General features: G+C 36.9%; 1 protein-coding gene across 8 annotated transcripts in view; it reads left to right on the top strand.

Annotated features, from left to right (window-relative positions):
* Nucleotides 1-20,798, top strand: part of EMSY (EMSY transcriptional repressor, BRCA2 interacting) — an 80,363-nt gene that overhangs the window by 10,660 nt on the left and 48,905 nt on the right. For 5 of the 8 annotated variants that reach the window (XM_077776269.1, XM_077776262.1, XM_077776245.1 and 2 more), the window contains exons 5-9: nucleotides 594-635; nucleotides 4,389-4,564; nucleotides 6,166-6,318; nucleotides 9,119-9,378; nucleotides 18,023-18,299. In XM_077776269.1, the coding sequence (XP_077632395.1) occupies nucleotides 594-635; nucleotides 4,389-4,564; nucleotides 6,166-6,318; nucleotides 9,119-9,378; nucleotides 18,023-18,299 (908 nt within the window). The remainder of the gene's footprint in view (nucleotides 1-593; nucleotides 636-4,388; nucleotides 4,565-6,165; nucleotides 6,319-9,118; nucleotides 9,379-18,022; nucleotides 18,300-20,798) is intronic. The other 3 variants (XM_077776255.1, XM_077776237.1, XM_077776220.1) reach the window with 2 other exon arrangements.

Here is a 20,798-nt window from a genome sequence, read left to right as displayed (position 1 = left end):
TGTGAAGTAAAACTAAAGGAAAAAATTCAGTGCATTTCCATAATGTGATAAATGGTGCGTTTAAACCAATTGGCAGCATTTGAATTCGCCCTGTAGATCCATTAGCTTCGTGTTGTGCTTTGCTGTTCCTCATTTTATTTAACTTATAAAATGGGGTGCTACCTTTTTAACTGTGTGGGTATTCGAAAGCTTAGGTATTTGAATTTTGAGGTTTTTCAATGGTAGGTATGTATGCACTATAGAAGTTTGGAATTTTTCCACTACAGATATTAAGTATTTGGTTGTCAGGCCAACATGGTTGAAATATTCAAATATTAATGTGTTCCTTCTTTAATTTGCTCTAAACGTTTGAATTGGAATGCTCTAAAAATAACTGAGCCTAGATTCTAATTTGAGAAGGTAATAGGATGCTTATGTGCTAGATAATAAAGTAGCAAACAGTAGCTTACATTCAGAGGCACTTAGAGGCAAAGCTAGTACTTTAAAAGCATTGGAACAGTGTTGTGGGACAATTAGTTGTAAGTTGATGCATCAGTTTCATACTTAAAGGATAACATTTATTTAGTCTCCTTTTCCTTTTTTCCCCTTTAAAGAATGAATTTATCCTTATATTTGGGTGAAAGACCAAGTTACAGGTATGCAAATAGGTTATTATTATTTCAGGCTTTTTCTTGTATTTATTTCAAAATTGAAGCTCTCAATTATTCAGGGGCACATATTCCCATTTATGAATTAATCGTGCCCTCTGCTTTCCCTTCTCTTCCCTTCCTCCCCCTCCTAATACTGCCCACCCTTTAGCCATTTTGCTGCTTGGGAGTACCTCTAGCCAGAGGGTGGGAAGGGAGAGGAGGTGAAAATTGTAATTAGTCATTTTACTACTTGCTAGTTATCCTGAAAATGGTTTGGTGGAAGAATTTACAAGTATTTGCCAAAGTATTTTTGGATAATATGTGGATTTCTTTAATCTGTTTGACCTCTCCCTTTCCCTCCTCTCTCTATTAGCATGGATAATTGAGAGTTGGCTTTTATCTGCCTGTTTCCTTTTTTTCTCTCCTTTCTGATTTCTTTAATACATGAATTTAATTTTCTGAAGAGTTTACTTCAGCATATAATTTTAAGCTCTTAGGTCTTTCCATACTCCTGTTTTAATATTTTATGCCGTGGTTTTAGTTTGACTAGGTGTCGGATTTTACTTGTTAAGCCCAAGGGTCAGTGAGTGTGGAATGGTGAGGAAGGCATATATCCCGTATTTTCAACATCTCCTCTGCCCTCAGAAGTAGCACCAGAACCCAGATCCAAAGATTATTTATAGGAGGGCTTCATACTCTGAGCCTGAAAAAAGCAACTGGAGCCCAGGAAGGATGCATCTGAACTGACTGCATTCCCTTTCTCCTCTCCCATCCCTCCCCCACTCCAAACAGCAGCTTAGGCCAGAAGGAATGTGGTTAAAAGGTGAAGAGAAAGCCGAGAAGATTGAGCACAAAGGAGGTGGAAACAAAAGGAGCAGGGTGTCTGGGATCAAAGAAAAGCCTTGCTTATGGCTGGAAACATAAGACGTGTTTGTTATTTGGCACCATATCATTTATTAAGTTTGATACTCTAATTGGGTTTTGAAACATGTCAGAATATTATACTCTTAAAGCCTGGAGTGTCAAGGGGCTTCAAAATTTTTAATTGTGCCGTTCTTGCCAGCATGGTCTCGAGTGTTGGAAAGAAAGTGGACGTCTGGAATTACTGTTCTCTTCAACTCCTTCCCTATAAGCCAGACATTCATAGGATACTGTGTGACTTTCTATATGAGAGTAAGGATTTTTTGCTTGTGCTCTACACAACCAAGGGATGTGAGGGCCAAAGTAGTTTCATTAGTATCATGTTAGATTTCTCAGGAAAGGGGCGAGAGCAAGGTTTCTATCCTCCCTTGCCATACTTAATATAAACAGAGAAGTGATCCTTATGTTGAAACTTAGGTATTCCACGGAAGCCCTGGAGTGACAGGTTTACAGAAATCTATAACATTCAGTTTAGATGATTTGTGCAACTAATGCATATTCACACCCTCATTACTAAGCAAATAGGGATTTTTAAAATCTAATTCTAACATGATATTTTTTCACTCAAAAAACGTCTGAGCATGTTCGCATGAGTAGAAATTTGGAAGATTTCTAGATTTTTTTTAAAAAAATCGCAGTTGTATTCTTTGCACTGCAAATTCTGTCCTTTCAATAGCAAATATTCATGTGTTTCAAATTATTAATCTTCCATAATTTCTGCCACCATTTAAACAATGCGCCAGGTAAGTGTAGACATTCCTTTTTTGTGTGTAAGCTCACCAAGCCAATGTTCTGGTGATATTCTAATAAAATGATACCAAAAGAGGAGTAAGCCAAGAAAATGCTAAATAGTTTTTACAGCTTTTCCTTTGACAATCAGCTGTAGCCCGTTTCGGTTTCTCTTTTCTGATTTACCATTCTCTGTTTCAGAACTAGTGTCAAATTGGAGATGATGTAACAATAATTTGCATTATAACAAATTTGTGGAGTTAATTGGGGTTTTAGGAACTCCTCTTTCCCTTGTCTTAGGTAGGATTATGTTAAACAACTTGCAGAGTTCTTGTAGTAACCCAACTAAATTCATTAACTCCTAGAGATTCCTTTCTGAGCTGCATGTAAATCCTTCTCAAGTTGTAATTTATTTGTTCCATTCAGTGAAGGTTGGTAGTAATTAGACAACAGTGCCCAGTTAGTATAAATCAAAGACAAATATTAGACATAAAACACTTTTGAAAAATTGTATACCTTCTACCTGTCATGTGTCAAGTTAACGTCAGTAGTATGATGTATGCTTGTTGAAGGAAATGTTTAGTGGCTGTGTGACCTTAGGGAAGTTATTTAACCTCTCAGTGACTCAATTTCCCCATCCACAAAGTGGAGATAATAATATTACCCATTTATTGAGAGAATTATATGAGTTAATGCATAGAAAATGTTTAAAGCAATGCCTGACATAGAGTAAGTGCTTAGTTGATATTAACCACCACTACCACCACCACTGTCATCATCATAATCATCTCCTTACCCACTAACAAGGGCTTTGTGTATGGTATGTAAGTATGAAGAATCACTGGACATTCAGAATCTTTTTTTTTTAATTTTTTAATGTTTTTATTTATTTCTAGGAGAGAGAGAGAGAGACAGCATGAGCAGGGGAGGGTCAGAGAGAGAAGGAGTCACAGACTGAAACAGCCTCCAGGCTCTGAGCTGGCAGTCAGCACAGAGCCTGACGCGGGGCTCGAACCCACGAACCGCGAGATCATGACCCAAGCGAAAGTCGGATGCTTAACCGACTAAGCCACCCAGGCGCCCCTAGAATCTTAAGCCCTAGATTGGGTTGTAGAATCTTTGGTTTGGAAAAGGTGCAGAAATATTTCTGACTTTGTAAAGAGATTGATTAATTGATTCTGGGTGAATTTTAAACTTTGACACTAATCACTAGGAGAAGTGACACAACTACTTTTTGTGGAGTCAAATCAAGAGAAGTGACACAACTCTCCTTTCATGTTTCAACCATATTTCAGTTGGATTCCTAGGATAAAATTTGCTCAAGAAGTTAGAGTAGAGAAACAGAATAGTGTCTGCTTAGGGGTATAGTTCAGTGGCCTCAAATACTTCTTAGAGTGAAGAGTGGTATAAGTAAAATTAAGTTAGTGACACGTTTCTTCCAGTAACCTCAGATCTAGTCTGTTTTTTAACAGGAAGCATACTGATATACCACATTGTCAGTGATACATGCAGAGATGTATATATATATCATATATTATATATGATATATATATATATATATATGGCCCTTTTCTATCCCTCCATACTTGGTCTCCCTCGTTTACTGCCTCAGTTTCCCTTGTTTGAAAGCCTTAGAACCTCTGGCCATGCAGGCAGTTAGATAATTTTGCAAAGGTTCAGTGAATTCTATCCTTAATTGTTATGGAAAATCTAATTTTAAAAATTAATGAGTACGTTTTACCTTTTTAGCTGACTTACAAAATTAAGTTCTAAAAGTTAGTAGATATACTAGTTTTCATAAGCAATACTAGATTTAAACTAATGAAAATGACATCAATATTTAGAAGGCATAGGAAAATTTTTCAGTTTCATTTGTGTTAATTCTAAGATTCAGATAATAGAACAAAATGTGTAAGAATTTTAGTGTGTGTGAAATCCCTTGAATTCTGATAATTATTCATAGTTTTGATTTTGCTTGCTTAAAGTAAAGCCTCTCCTATTCACTCAGGATACTTTTGATAATTTCAGAAGTTATATTTGCTTGAGAAAATAGTTGACTCATTTTTAGTGATTGAGAACCCTTGTAGCAGCGTTTTCTTTTTTGTTTAGTATGTCTGGACCTAATAGCTCTTCAGAATGGTCCATTGAAGGTCGTCGATTGGTCCCACTGATGCCCCGGTTGGTTCCCCAAACCGCCTTCACTGTAACAGCTAATGCTGTTGCCAATGCAGCTATCCAGCACAATGCGTCTCTTCCAGTGCCTGCAGAAACGGGAAGCAAGGAAGGTGAGTAGAAAACTATTTCTGTGTGTAGAGAGAACTTTTCTCAGGTTCTTCAAGAAAAGTTGTTTAGATTTTCGTCTGTTTTTAATCCCACTGGTTGAAGGTTGCAAAACATAGTGAGCAACTCTTATTCTGAAACTAGAAACTGCCAGGTTTTTAGTCTCAGCCAAAATGAAATCTCGTTTGTTCTAAGTGTGATTTGTATTAATAACAAAATTGCAAAAAGCCTTCTTGGAATGAATTTTTGGTATCAATGTGTCTTTTTAGAAGTGGATAAAAGAGCTTAATGGGTGACATGGAAAATATATGATAGAAGTCATTTACCTGCTGGAGAAAGATGCCTAACTGATTACTTAGAAAAATAAAGCTCTGTTTTTATCTTCTGAAATCAATGGCATATGGTACTTCTCTGTTCTAGTCAAGCGTTCTGAATTCTTTAGGGATTACCTGGCAGATGGGGAAGGCTTTCTTCATGTTACTTAATCTAGTAATTGACACATGCTTTAAAAATTCTTGAATTCTCTTGAAGCCACCAAGAGTAATATTACATTCAAGAGTGCATATTTAGATGGATTCTAGTAGCTTAGTTTGGTGTTGCTTGAAAATAACCCTGAAGATGCAATTGTCAGATTACTGTGGGGAATTGTCTTTTCTTGACTGGCAATGGGTTGTGGAGCGGAATAAGACACTCTTCATGCATGCCAGGCTCTTTTTTAGGCTGAAGGAAGCTATATTTAGAGAGAATCAGGTATTAATATGCAAGCTTGGCCTGTGTTGAGTTTCTGTTTCCTTTGTTGTAGGAGAGGTATCTTTCTTCTCTTCCCACTTTTACCTTTTCCATCCACCAACTTTGTGGTAGAGTGAAAAGAATATAGGATTTCCAGTAGTCAAATCTGTTTCGGAGTCCTAGTTAGCCATTTCCTAGTTGTATGATGTCCAGCAACTCTGTGAACCTTAAGGTTCCTCATCTTTAAAATGAGCATGTGGTGTTGTGAGAATTAGTGATAACACATGGAAAGAATTTAGCATAGTGCATGGAACTCAGTAAATGCTGCCTATGAACAATTCGTGCTTGTTATTCAAGAAATTGACATATGATGTTGTCATTACTTGAGGTGAGTTAGTGTTGAACTGCTTCGATGGCAAGGGACTAGTAAGTTGTTTCACAATAAAGTGATCTTGCCATGGTCTCCACCCCCCCCCCAACCCGCCCCCAGTAACCAAGTTGGAAATTGCTATGGTTAGGGAAAAATTATCAATCACTCCATCATTGGTGCTGCTATCACTATTAGAAGGGAATACAAGTATTTGCCTTTTGTCTGTCTCCTTCCATGAATGGAAAATTATTTTTATTTTCTTTGTAACTGTGCTCTTCTCCATTGGCAGTGTCACCTGTAGACAGCTATTAAATACTTGAGGAAAACCCAGTGAAATGATGATTTTCAGAAAGGTTATTATACCTTTTAATTTAATGGACCGAATGGCCTCTGACTTCTGATCACATGAAAATGTTAAAATTGGCCTGCAGTAAAAAAATAATTTTTCTGTATATGCGTGGACAGTTTTGGTGAAAGTTAACAGCAAACTTTTTTATCGTTCTTCAGTAGTGGTTTGCTATTCCTACACAAGTACCACGTCAACCCCAACCTCTACCCCTGTTCCAAGTGGCAGCATAGCAACGGTTAAGTCTCCAAGACCTGCCAGTCCTGCCTCCAATGTAGTTGTCTTGCCAAGTGGAAGTACTGTTTATGTCAAAAGTAAGTGATATTCTCAGTGTTATCAGGGCCATCTTGGCTAAATGCTGCAACATAGGCTCTGATTAGATCTTCCTTCCTGGATTAAATCATCGGTCCACTGGCTATTAGCAGTGGTTAGTTTTTGAAGGTTCTAAAGAATTCCTTTCTCTACACGTGACTAGGTATATATTTAATCAGTTCTGGGGGCTGAGAAATTACTTCTTTTTTGTTCTCTGTGGGAAATCTGCCTTGAACTATCTTTCACGAATTCACTTGTTTTTGATTGTCCTGGAATATAAATGGGAATGGAAACTGATGAAATGTGCTTATGTGATTTATTCAGTGTTTGCTCCTATAATTGTAATCTTCGTAATGTTTTTTAAAAAATTGTTAAGGTAATATATCATCCAACTGTTAGATTCAGTGATGCATTCTAGAGAGCCCATCTTTTATATTTCTAGTTGACTATAAGTTTTTGAAGTTTATTTGGAGTTTTTAACCCTCCCCCCCCCCCCCCCCGCCCTTTTTTTTCTCTCCTCCCCAGGGCCAGGGCACGTGCTGTCTCACTCGGAAAGTTCTGCCACCAGGTTATCTTATCCCTTTGCTCTCTCTCCCTCGGGCACTGTCCCTCCAATCCCTTCTGGGTTTTCTCTACAGGAATAGTTAGCACCCTCTGAANCAGTTTAATGTCCCGGTCATTTTTTGGTTTTACTGCCTGTTAACAACAATATTGTTTTGATTGTGTTATTAACTGGAGAGTATTTGAAAATGAAAATACTTGATTTTCATTTTCTCAATATAGTTATAAACTTGATTTCTTTATAACTTTTAGATGTAGAGTTTGCTGTTTTAGGAATGATTTTAGGTCATTGTCAACCTTGTTTAAATTAAAGTCTAAAAATTGAAGGCGTGAAGAGGTATATTTTATTAACAATTCCATGAGTCCTGCTGTACACTTTTTTTTATGTCTGCTCTCTAGAGATTTCCTGCGTATGTTGCAAGGTTTTATATTTCTCACTTGATTTTTTTTTTAAAGTCTTCAAAAAGAGTTGAGGCTTTAGTTCATAAAGAAAAAGCTAAAATTTTGAAATTATTAAGGTTGTATCTGATTTCTGCAGATTTAGCCAAGGTGACTGTAAGAGATCTATTTTTTTTAATTTTTTTTTTTTAAGTTTATTTACTTATTTTTGGTAATCTCTACACCCAATGTGGGGCTTGAATTCATGACCCCAGGATCAAGAGTCACATGCTTTTCTGACTGAGCCAGCTGGGTGACCCAAGATCTATTTTTTTTTACCTTTTTTTAAACATGGAAAGTGGGGGACACCTGGGTGGCTCAGTCGGTTAAGCCTCCGACTTCAGCTCAGGTCATGATCTTACTTATAGTTCATGAGTTGGAGCCCCACATTGGGCTCTGCACTGACAGTGTGGAGCCTGTTCACAGTCTCCATCTCCCTTTCTGCCTGTCCCCCGTTATGTGCTCACATGCTTTCTCTCTTTCTCTCTCTTAAAAATAGTTAACATTAAAAAAAAAATTGAAAGGGAATCTCAAAATGAAGAAGCCTTTTCACATAATATGCAGTTTGAAATAATAGGAAGTTTATTGCTTTATTCTGAGAAGTCACACAGGCAACATTAGTTTGAGATATAAATATTGATTAATCTAGCTTCATATGTGCAAGGCACTGTACCAGGGAAACAAACCAATAAGTCTTAGTCATTGGCCTCTGGGAGCCCCTTAAAAAGGGGAGATGTGCAGGCTGATAGACACATTGCCATGGGGTAAGTGAAACAGAAGAGAATATACAAAGTGCTTAAGCTCAGAGGAGACGTGGATTCGCTTTACTTAGAGGAGTAAGAGAAAGAAAACTTCACTGAAGAGAGATGGTTTACAAGATGGTAATTGCAGGATGATAAAGAGGTCATTGATGGTAGGTAGTATAATAGTAGACCAATAGAGGCTAAATGGTTAGAATGTGGTAAGGTGGCTTTGGGGAATGGTGAGCAGTTCAGTGTACCAGGATTCTAGGAGGGCACAGGGTTGGGTGGAACAGGCTCAACTTGACCCTTAGACAATGTGGGGCTTAGGGACACAGACTCTCTGTGCAGTTGAGAATCTGCATGTAGCTTGACTTCCCAAAAACTTAACTACTAATAGCTTATTGTGGGCCAGAAGTCTTACTGATAGCATAAACAGTCAACTAACATGTGTTTTGTTTATGTGTTATATACTGTTTTCTTACAATAAAGTAAGTTGGACAAAGAAAATGTTCCTGAGAAAATCATAAGGAAGAGGAAAGAGAAACATTTACAGTACTGTATTGTATTTATCAAAAAAAGTCCACATGTTAGTGGACCTGTGCAGTTCAAACCCATGTTTGAGGTCAACTGTATTGTGTTCTTAGAAACATATAGAACCTTGAATGATGTAGTGATGATTTAAGTACCTCATCTTGTAGGGAGATAAAAACTACTTAAGGATTTAAGGTAAGGTATTGGCACAATTAGACTTGAGATTCTATATAACTGGCAGTAGGATGGAGGGTAAAAAGTGGAGTGATTGGAAGCAAGGGCACCGTTTAGGAGTTTGCCAAAATACAGGCAGGAGATAGGAAGACCTGATAGAGCCACAGGGTTAAAGAAAGGAGGAAAGGCATTCAGAGAAGACTTCTGAGGGAGGATTGCTAGGACTTACTGTTTGATTGGGCCTGAGGCAGAGGGGGAGAAGTCACGGAGGACTGGCGACACAGAGATATAAAATGAAGTCTAAAATGCGAGGTTAGATTGTGATAAGTACATCAAAATTTTCATTGCCTTTCAGGTGTTAGCTGTTCAGATGAAGATGAAAAACCCAGAAAACGAAGGAGAACAAATTCTTCTAGCTCCTCCCCCGTTGTCCTAAAGGAAGTCCCAAAGGCTGTTGTTCCGGTCTCAAAGACGATCACTGTGCCTGTGAGTGGCAGTCCCAAGATGAGCAACATCATGCAGAGCATTGCCAACTCCTTACCGCCCCACATGTCTCCCGTGAAAATAACCTTCACCAAACCATCAACACAGACGACAAACACAACCACACAGAAGGTATGTGGGGGAGGGAATGTCTCTCTGCCAGTTGCTATTTCCATCTCTTTCAGGCAATATGATTCAGATTTAACAAACATGCTCTGAGTGCTTACTATGTGCTTGGCATTATGCTGGGAATATTCAGGTCTCTTACTTTAATTCTGCACAGAAAGCTTTGGGATAGGCATTATTATTTCACTTTTTGTGGATGAGACTCAAAGAAGTCAAATGATTTGCCTAATATGGCACAGATAGCAGCTCTCATACTCCGAAGTCTTTCGTTCTATTTTATTATTGTAATGCCATATGGAAAAAATTAAAATGTAAGATTTTTTAACCTGTATTTGGGTAGTTTTATCTTTAGGAACTCAGTTTTTTCTTTGCCAGAGTAGCAAAGTTGTCAGAATTGAGTGTTTCATAGAAGAAAGGAAGGATATGATTAAGTGATTATTGTTGCCTTCTTTTTTTATTCTTTGTATGCTAACATTCGTTCTTTCCTAAACTCTTCTCAGTATATTCAGATCATCAGAATTCTGTCAGTTTTATGTTACTAACTTTCCACGCTGATCTGGATGCTGACAGCACCCTAGGCTTGTTGCACACCAATATTTCTGGGATTCCCCTTCACCATCATTCTGATCTTCTTCCTTCGTTTATTTACTCATTTGCTGGAACATCCTCTGGTAGCTTCTTGGTGTGTGAGTGGATGGAAGGTAAATTGTTTGAGACCTTGTATTGGTGGACTGAAACTTTATTTTACTCTCCCACTTTCTTGATGACTTAAAGTAGTATTTTAGGCTGGAGGTAATTTTTCCTGAGAATTTTGAAGACATTGCTCCATTGGCTGTTGGCTTCAGTATTGTTTTTGAGAAGCCCCAATGCCATTGTAATACCCTCTTTTTCTCTTTGAAAACTCTTGGGTAACTTTCAGAGTTCTGAAATTTCAAGGTAATTTTCCTTAGTGTGGGTCAATTATTTTATCCATTGGGTTGCACATTCAGGGGCCACTTTCACTCTAGACACTCCTGTCCTTCAGTTCTGGGAAATTTCTTGGATTATTTCCTAGATTTTTCTGTGTTCTCTCTTTTTGGATCAACCATTCAGGATGTTGAACTGCCTGGATTCATCCTTTAGCTTTCCTATCTTTTCTCATTCGCATTTTCCATTTGTTTGTTTTTTTCTTTCTACTATAATGTAGTTGTTAAAAGCCTGGAGTTGGGGACACTTGGGTAGCTCAGTTGGTTGAGTGTCCAACGTCAGCTTAGGTCATGATTTCACAGTTCATGAATTCGGGCCCTGCATTGGGCTCACTGCTGTCAGTGCAGAGCCCACTTTGGACCTTCTGTCCCCCGCTCTCTCACTGCCCCTTCCCCACTTGTGCTGTCTCTCAAAAAAGAATAAACATTTTTAAAAAATAAATAAAAGCCTGGATTTTGGAACTAGGCTTTCTGAATTTGAATCCCAGTTTTTGCCACTTACTGGTTTTGTGACTGTGGGAAAACTAAATTCTGGAGTTAAGTTTTCTCATTTGAAAAATAGGGAAAACAGTATAGGGTTTTGGGGTATAAATAAGGTAATAAATGTAAAACTATTAGAATAGAGCCTAGCACATAGTAAATGCTCTGTAAGTATTACTTTCTTTATCCTTTAATATTATCCTTCGCTACTTCTCCAGATTTGTCAGTTTTGCTATCATACTTTAAGTTTCTAGTAGCTCTTTTCTTGATCTCTGAAAGTTCCTTTTTTTTTTTATAGCATCCTATTTCATAAAATCACTATATTCTGATCATATTCGTACTTCTTTTGATGTTTTATTCTTTCATGTTTTCTCTCTTACCTGTAAGTTCATTTATTTATTTTGATCTCTGTTTCATTTCAGAATTTCCTTAAATGCTGGCTGTCTGCTTATATTTGATCATGGGTGCTAAAATTGACAGAAAGCTGTTATGTGTAGGGTGGAGCATGTTGGCTGGTGGTTCTCATTGTAGGTTGACCTAGCTGGGCTGTTGTGTTGAGAAAAACCCATTACCCTTTCACCTCTATCAGTTATCACTCTCATTAGGGCTTTTTCATGGACTAGTCAGATTTCCTCAGAGAAGAATTTTCCAGTCTCCTTCCTAGAGTAGTGGTAAGTCAGCTTGTCAGGATTTGGGGGAGTAAATTGGAGGGACCAGGCTGGAGAGTCTCACCATTCAGTATATCGACTTTACTAACCCCTCTGTTTGTAGCACAGCACTCATTCCCTCAGCCCAGTGTTCTAAGATTACCTTGGATTCAATCTCTCCTTTAAGACAATAAATTAATTCCTTTAGGATGTGGGAGGATAGCTGTGGATCTCAGTGCTGCTTAAATAGATTTTCAACGAATTTTCCTCTCTCTAGCGCCACTTTTTTTCCCATATAAGATGTAACTCGTGCTCTGGGGGCTCCTGGATGGCTCAGTCCGTTAAATGTCTGACTCTTGGTCTCTGCTAGGTCATTGATCACAGGGTTGTGAGTTCAAGCCCTGCGTTGGGTTGGGCTCCACACTGGGTGTGAAGCCTATTTTAAAAACAAAATAAAACTGGCTCGTGCTCTCTATTCCTTAATCTTTCTGGGGATCTCTAGTTTCCCTCTTTGAGAGTATATTTGATTGATTACTACTTGTCTGTTTTCCAGTTTACAAAACTTCACGGCTGTTATCTTCTTCCTAGTTTGACCTTACGGGTTTATGTGCCTCTTCCCCTTTAAAAAAAAAAATCTCTCGATAATGTTTTAGAGGCATTTTTGGGGAAGGAATGGTGGTACATTCTTGTCTTCAGCAGGTGATCTTTACCACTTTTTGAATCTTAAGATTCATGATAACTTTCATTTAAAGAACCTCCTTGAGTTTCCTGGAAAGCTGCTATTACATAATACATGAAAAATTATTTTCTTAGTAAACTAGAAGTAATAGTGAGCTGATCTGTGGAATATAATTCTGTTTTAGGATGAAGCAGTATGGTGTAGTGTTAAAATCAAGCAAGGATTTTTGTAGCCAAAGAGGCCTGGGTTGGAAACCCCAGCTCTTCCAGTAGGACCTGAGATAAATTAGTCTTTCTGAATCTCTTTCCCATCTGTAAGATGAGAATAATGCCAATCTTAAAAAGTTATTGTAAGGATTAAATGAGACTGGGTATTTTATTTTCTTTATTATTTTTTAAAGTTTATTTATTTTGAGAGAGCACGAGTCAGGGAGAGGCAGAGAGAGAGGGAGAGAGAGAAAATCCCAAGCAGGCTCTGTCTGCACTGCCAGTGAAGAGCCCAGTGTGGGGCTCAAATCCACAAACCATGAGATCATAACCTGAGCTGAAAGCAAGAGTCAAGTGCTTAACCGACTGAGCCATCCAGGTACCCTGAGGCTGTATATTTTAAAGTGCAGCAATAGGTACATACTCAAAAAAAATTAAGTCCCTTCCCATGCTGATATTTTACATAAAGCAGCGTTTTATTTATTTGCATTGTTGAGAAAGAGCTCTTCCAAAAAGTGAATTCATCAGTTAACTGAAACTTACTCCTTAATGTATAGAAATTGACTATTTTTGATGACTTTTTAAATGTTAACACTAAACATAATTCTTGCGTTTGTATTTGATGACTCCAAGGTAATCCTGAATATCACTTTCCATACAATATTATAATATAGTTATTGCTTTCTGGACTAGCCCTATATTAAGTGTTATCAGCCTGCTATACTCTATGAGTTTATAAGTCTACTTACTATAATTTTTTACTGCCTTTTTTTTGCTGGGATTTATTTTATCAGTAATTCTTCTATCTTCCCCCTTCTTTTCTATTCTTTTGATTTGGTATTTGGGAAATAGTGTAGCAGAGTTATAGTTAAAATGGCACCCATTTCCCATCCATGTCTTTCTGTTCTCTTATTCTATTTTATTTCTATTTGTTATACTCATAACTAGTTAACATCATATTACATATTTGTTCATTTCTTATTTCTTCCGTGGATGTTGTTGACTTTATCTTGTTCATCACTGAATTCCCTAGTGTTTAGAATAGTTCATGAAATATAGAAGGTCTTAATTCATGTTTATTGAATGAATGAATGAACAAACAAATGAATAAATAGATCTGGCTCTGCTACCTTTCTTGAGCCTCAGTTTCCTTATAAAACAAAGATAATAGAACTTACTTCCTAGAGTTTTTGGGACAATTACATGAGATGATTCATGGAAAGTACTTAACATAGTGTATATGGTGAATGCTTAGTAAATGTCAATCTAATGTTATTAACTTTCTAGTCTTCTTTGGTAGACATATATAAAAATACTTGCAAAAGATGGAAGGTTCACCAGTAAATAAAGCTGGCAGGGTTTTTTTTTGTTCAATAACTTTCTCATTATTTTTGTTGTTTCTTCTGAATTGCCAGTTGAGAATGGATAGTTGATGAGGTCATCAGACAAATAATGCATGTTAGAGGGCATACTTATCTCCAAAGTCCTATATGAACCATACCGTGAGATTCCAAGCTCAGAACCTTAGACTTGTCCTACTGTACCTAAAAATAAGCATTTAAAACAAATTAAATTAAAAATAAGACTCATTCATTCTACAAATATTTACTGAGTATCTACTATGTTCTGGAGGCAAAACTCTGCTCTTTTACTTCATTTGTACTCAGTGCCATTTAGTTTTGTTATTTCATGGACAAGCTGCGTGTGGTAGTGCTATTAAATACTCTTTGGGATTTTTGTTTTTTTCTTTTTCTTCTGCTGAATAATTGGATTTCTTTGAAATCTCTGTAAGGCTATTTTCATTATTGCATTCACCTTGGATTTCTCACAAATCCTGTGTAAGTCAACTTAGGAATTATTTTATATTAAGTATATTTATGAATTTGTGGACTTGATTCAAATTCGGATAGGTCATATATTTTCAGGATAGACAAATTTCCACCTATGTTAATGTGGTGCCTTCATTTTGAGTATAACATTGGTACAGCACTTATATAAACAAAGCAACAAAATACAGCTTTATGCTTTCACGTGCTTGATTGATATTTTTCATTTTATCCTTAGGGTGCAAGTCCCAGCACTCTTAAGGAGTTTTTGTGAGTGCTAGAAGGTCAGTAATTTGAATTATGGCCTGAATAAACACTGTTTGGTTCACTTGGTTTCAAAATCCCTTGATTTCCCCTGTTGTAATAAGTAACTTTAAAGTACAAGTAAATTTTCTTTAAGGTGGATCTCTAATTTTGGATAACCCCTTTTCAGATCAGAAATCAACATTCAGACTGAAATCTCAAATATGTTTTATCATTTGTATCTATAACCTAAAACATGCTCTTAAAGACTTCTAGGTTTACTTTGCTGAAATTTTATCTTAATGTCAGAAACCTACCTGCATACTCTAATTTTAAAATGGGAAATATTTCTCACAAGGGTGAATGCTTCTCCTTCCCTTGCCCATGACAGACATTGCTAATTGACTGTGGCATACTTTCCTGCCAAGCCTTGGTGAATCCTTATCTGTGCCACAGAGTCCTTCTAAATGCTGTTCCAGAAAGCTACTGCTGTTAGTTCAGAATTGGCAAATGTGAATCCTAATTGCCATTATGACTATAATTGGTTTGTCTATGGTAGTAGCTATGAGTTCTTTGGATTCTTAGGGGTATCAGAATTTGGGAAAAAGCTATGTAACGTTTTTTAATGAAACAAAAATAGAGTATATTAAAATATATTTCCAGATTGAAATGATCTATAATACCTGTATTGATATCTTTTTAACATTTATTAAGTAGTAATAGTAAGCTAATAACTACTGCTTGTTGACTGCCAAATATTGACCACCTGCTATGTGCCTAGCACTATGTTAGATGCTTCACATCATTATCTCGTTCAATCCTTGTAATGGTTTGCAAGGTAGGTATTATTATCCCTATTTTATAGATGAAAATCGGAGCCCAGAGATTTTAACATGTCCTGGGGCCTGCCATTTGTCAGTGGCTGCAGCAGGATTAGCTCAGGTTCATTTGACTCTTAAACTTCCGAACTTTTTACCACCATATTAGTCTACTTCTCAGTTTATGTGGTGATTTATGATTGTTTTTGTAATAATGCTATATAGGTATTTGCTGATCAAGTCTATATAGAAGTATGCTAGTCAACTCTATATAGCTGTTTGCTGGTCAAGACTTAGATTTTCTATCCCTCTTGACTTGTCAAATAACTAACAAACTGCAGTGTAGTTACATCTTATAATTTTCTGTGACAGTACAAATATATAGTGATGATAGAGTCAAAGTTTCTTTGAAATGTAGATACTGAGTACGGACATACTCAGTAAATTTTGACTGACATAACATTGGGCCTTCTTTAGGACTAATGTGAAAATGAAAGAGAATTTCTCCCTTAATTTCTTTGGATTTTTTAAAACAATTTTCTGCATTAGGTCGGTAGAGGTAATTTTGGTGAAAGAAGAAAAAGACACTCTGCTCTGTTTTGGGTATCACCATACCGCCATTATACTCCCCCAGAATAAAACTGATACTATAGATTTGTAAATGATTTTTGTGTTCTCATCTGTAAAATGGGGATAATAATAGCATCTGTGTCATAGGTTTTGGGGGAATTTTAAATTAGCCAATGCACATTAGCTCTAGGAGTTCATCTTGATTCTCTTATTTTCCTTAGGCCTACCATATCTCTGCTTCAACAAGTCCTATTGACTACCTCTGAAAAGAATCTGAATGTGATCACTTCTCTTTATTTCCACTACTAACACCCCAGTTCAAGCAACCTCTATAATTTCTTCCTGGTCTACCGCAATAGTTTCTTTACTAGTCTCACTGCTTCCAAGCTTGCTGTTCACCGCATAGCAGCTAGAATGATCTTTTAAAATATAAATCAACTGTTGTTGTTTCCCCACTTAAAATTCTCCTATGGCTTCCTATTGTGCTTAGTATAAAATTTAAGTCCTTTACTCTGGCTTGTAAATTTGATATGGCCCCTACTTACTTTGCCAACACCTCTTGCTCTATATTTTTTTTGTTATATTGACTTTCTTTCTGTTTTTCAATACATCCAGCTGATTCCCACTTTAGGTCCTTTGCTCCACCCTGTTCTTTCTCATCTGAAGTGCTTTACCTCCCTATGTCTTTTAAACTTTTCCAGCCATACAGGTTAACCTTGAAGTCTCTTTCCTGCCTCTTTTTTTTTCCCCCTCCATTTCCTGTATCAAGCTATATGAGCAAATCCTATTGGTTTTACCTTTAAATATGTTTAGAATCTGTTTCCTTTTCACCACTTATGCTACAAGTGATCCTCTCTCCTTGGTTTAATCCAGGAACATCCTTACTTGTCTCCCTGTTTCTACTCCCTCTTCCCTACTGTACTTTTCATCTAACAGATACAGTAATGCTTTTTTGAAAAATATTTTTGAGAACTGTTTTAGATTTACAGAAAAATTGAGAGGATAGTACAGAGAGTTCTCATATACACTGCACTCAGTTTCCACTGCTCTTAACATTTTATATTAGTATGGTATATTAGTTATCATTAATGAACTAGTATTGATGCATTACGATTAACTAAAGTCCATGTTATTAGGTTTTTTTACCTATTGTCTTCTTTATCTTTCAGGATACCACAGTACATTTACTTGTTATGTCTTCTTAGGTTCCTCTTGGCTGTGAAAGTTTCTCAGACTTTTCTTGTGTTTGGCAGTTTTGAAGAATATTGGTCAAATATTTTATAGGATGCCCCACAACTGGAATTTATCTGATGTTTTTCTTATGATTAGACTAGGGTTTTGGGTTTTCGGAGGGAAGGCGACAGAGATAAAGTGCCATTTTCATCATCTCATGTCAAGGGTATATAGTATCAACATGAGCTTATGTCCTCTAGTCCCCCATGACTTCCCTGATTCTGTCTCCTGCTACTTTCTCTGTCATAAACACTAATCCTGTTCATAGGTCCTTGAAGTTTATTGAATATACCAAGCTTGCTTATGCCTCGGACACGCTTCCTGTGCCATTGGACACGCTTCCTCAAGGTGGCAACATTGCTCACACCCCTGCTTCTGGTTTCTGCTCAACTATTACCTTATCAGAGAATTTATTCAATACTTTATAAAAAAAATAACACAGTGCTCCTAATATTTTTTCTTTCTTACCCTGCTTTATCCTCTCTTCCATTTTCTACATCGTGTATATTTACTTTTCTAATTTGTTTATGATTTCTCTCCCCACCTATTAGAATTTAGCTTCATGAAAGTATGAACTTTGTCTGTTTTGTTCATTCCACTATCCCCAGCATCTAGAACCATGCCTGGCACATAGTAGATGCTCAACAACTATTTATAAATGAATGATTATCCAAGTTACTTTCTAGTAACATTGTGCCCATTATACTCCCTAAGTAGTATATTGAAATGCTTATTTCACTGTATCCTGTACAGCATTGAACTTTGTTTTTAAAAATATTTGGTTGGTAAAAATTGTTTCTTTTAAATACATTCTGACGATTACTAGTAAAGAAAAGCTTTCATATATTTCTAGTTGTATATTTCTCTTTGATGAATTGTTTCTTCATATTTCATAAGCTATTTTCGAATTATAAGTAACTTCAGGTCTAGCTACATTAGCAGTATAGTAGGTACATGAAAATAACTTATTTTTCCTTCCTTAGGTTATTATAGTGACCACATCACCAAGTTCAACCTTCGTGCCCAACATTCTCTCCAAATCCCATAACTATGCAGCAGTCACTAAGCTTGTACCAACATCAGTCATTGCTTCCACAACCCAGAAGCCACCAGTGGTTATAACTGCTTCACAGTCCTCCCTGGTCAGTAGTAGCAGCAGTGGCAGCAGCAGTTCTACACCGTCACCTATTCCTAATACAGTTGCAGTAACAGCTGTGGTCTCTTCCACACCATCAGTCGTCATGTCAACAGTAGCACAAGGTGAGTGGTGATCCACCATGTAATCCTGTCCCTGTGGTATATGGAATTTTGAAGAAAACCGTGTAGGTGTATTTTTCTGCCTTGGGTATGAAGGTCCCTGCTTTTGATCAGAAATGACCACTCCTCTTCCCCGAGTTTGAGAATGTCAAGATAGTTGGTTACTGTTTTCTTATACTAATGTGCTTACTCCAGGATATTTTTATTCAAATGCATAGTATGTAGTCGCCTAGGCAATTAACATTCGCAAAATGTAAGTTACCTCTGTCACAACAGATTTCAAAGTCATAATAAGCAAATACCTTGAGTATAATGAAAGTTTTATTTAGTTATGTATTTTAAGGGATTTTTGTTATTAAAAAAAAGAATTTTAATGTTTGTTTTTGAGAGAGAGAGAGACAGAGCACGAGCAAGGGAGGGGCAGAGAGAGAGGGAGACACAGAATCTGAAGCCGGCTCTAGGCTCTGAGCTGTCTGCACAGAGCCTGACACAGGGCTTGAACTCACAAACTGTGAGATCATGACCTGAGCCAAAGTTGGAAGCTTAAGCGACTGAGCCACCCAGGTGCCCCTTTGTTATTTTTAAGTAACACGCAACGTGAGCCTCAAACTTAGAACCCTGAGATCAAGAGTCACATGCTGTACTGACTGAGCCAGCTAGGTGCCCCTAATGAAATTTTTAAAAGAAGAACTTGAAATTACAGTGGACCTTTGAGCAACGTAGGGGTTAGGGGCCCAGTTATATACTGTATTACAACTGAGTAAGCTAGAGAAAAGAAAATGTTACTCAGAAAATCATAAGGAAAATAAAATACATTTATCATATTATATTGTATTTATCGGAAAAAAAACGTGTGTATGTGGACCCACGTAGTTCATACTCCTGTTGTTTAAGTCAACCATATTTACTCAAAGTTTTTCAAGGGAAGTATTACGAGGAAGTTACCCAGTGATAAGAAGCAGGAGGAAGAGGATGATTTCAAGGACATGGCATTCACCTTTTCTCCAGTCTCCTAAATTTTTCTGTATTGGTGGATGATGGGATATATTAAGGGGAACTAAGACTGAACCGAAGGACAATTGCTGCTTAATCATAGCAGAGGAAAGGAAATGTGGAAATCTCAATTCCATGTTAGCCTAAATAAGTTTAGCTCTCTTCCATATCCTTGTGTGCCTCCCTATGTGTTCCTCCCTACGAAAAGCAAATAGCCCACTGTCAGAAATTTTCTTCTTAGTGTTGATGAGTCTTAAGATGGGGGATAGAAGCATGTACTGTACAGAATTCATACCCATCATCATAGTCTGTCAAAGGGAGCATAGAAGCAATATCGCATAGGACTTAGTATTAGTTTTCATTAAGTTTTACTTGAAACATTACATACCTAAGATAGAGTGGGACTTGGAAATATCATAGTTTATGAACTAGTAGTGAATATAAGCACTAGAATAGGAAAACACGTATTTTTTATAATTGTTTTAGTAATGTTTAGTGTGTTCTGTTTAACTGTGTAGGCAAGGAAGAGGCTACTGTAGATGCGATGCAGTCAGTATCCTTTACAGCCTTAATGCCAGTATATGAAATTATGTTTCATTTTTTCCTGGCTCTAATACCTATTTAATGTCTCAGTCAACAATAAGAAAATAGCAGGCTTGACATTTTCTTTTGTTACTTTAAGTAATTAAAAAATTCCAACCTCTCTCCTCGCACAGCAGTAAACTATAGTATAGTATTAAAAGAATAGAATTTTTATACAGAAAATCTGTTGAAAATGTTGGTTGCAAACATGATCCAAATTCCCTATTTTAAAATTTGAAGGCGAGAGAAAGAAAGGCCACCTGTCCCTGCACCTGAGTGACCCGTGTGTCAAAGCTGTCATACATTGATAAACATTTTTCTCTTTCAGTACTCATCACACAGTATGCTGAAGTTTTATCGTGCTGTTAGAAATATTATTGTTTTTCCAAGGAACATGTTATTATTTGAAATAAAAGGGGTCTTTCTCTTGGCTACTAATAAAATACCTTTAGGCAAAATGAATATTCCATGCTTCTGCTTTTCACTCTTTTTCAGGTATTCTCTGAAACTCTTGGGAATTTAGGACTTCCCTGTTTTCTCTTTTGCTTCTTAGTGTCCTATATCTTTTTAAGTGTCAAGTAGTTATAGGGGAGCTGGACAAGGCATCTCAGAGATATTTTGGAACTTCACTGAAATTCAGTAGATGATGAGAGCTATAAAAGTAAACTATGTGAATGTAGATACTCAAGGATGTAGATAATCATATAGTTATATGACTCTTGAGTCTTTGAGATATTTAACTTTCTTATTAGTGCTAAAAAGTTAAGTCATTTTCTTCTAAAAAAGATAAATGTTAGTGGAAGCAGTAATATGCAGACTGGAGTTGTCATTCTAACGGTAGGGCTTCTGTAGCAGCTTCTCTGTGGGGGCCTGGGGGACAAGGGCATTCAGTGTCTTCTTTTGGAGACTGGGGACAGGCTGTTTTAG

The sequence above is a fragment of the Crocuta crocuta genome, unplaced genomic scaffold (genome assembly GCF_008692635.1).
Source record: "Crocuta crocuta isolate KB4526 unplaced genomic scaffold, BGI_CrCroc_1.0 scaffold271, whole genome shotgun sequence".
In the NCBI taxonomy this organism is placed as follows: Eukaryota; Metazoa; Chordata; class Mammalia; order Carnivora; family Hyaenidae; genus Crocuta; species Crocuta crocuta.
The sequence above is the reverse complement of the archived record's forward strand: the minus strand, read 5'-3'. Positions and strand labels throughout refer to the sequence as shown.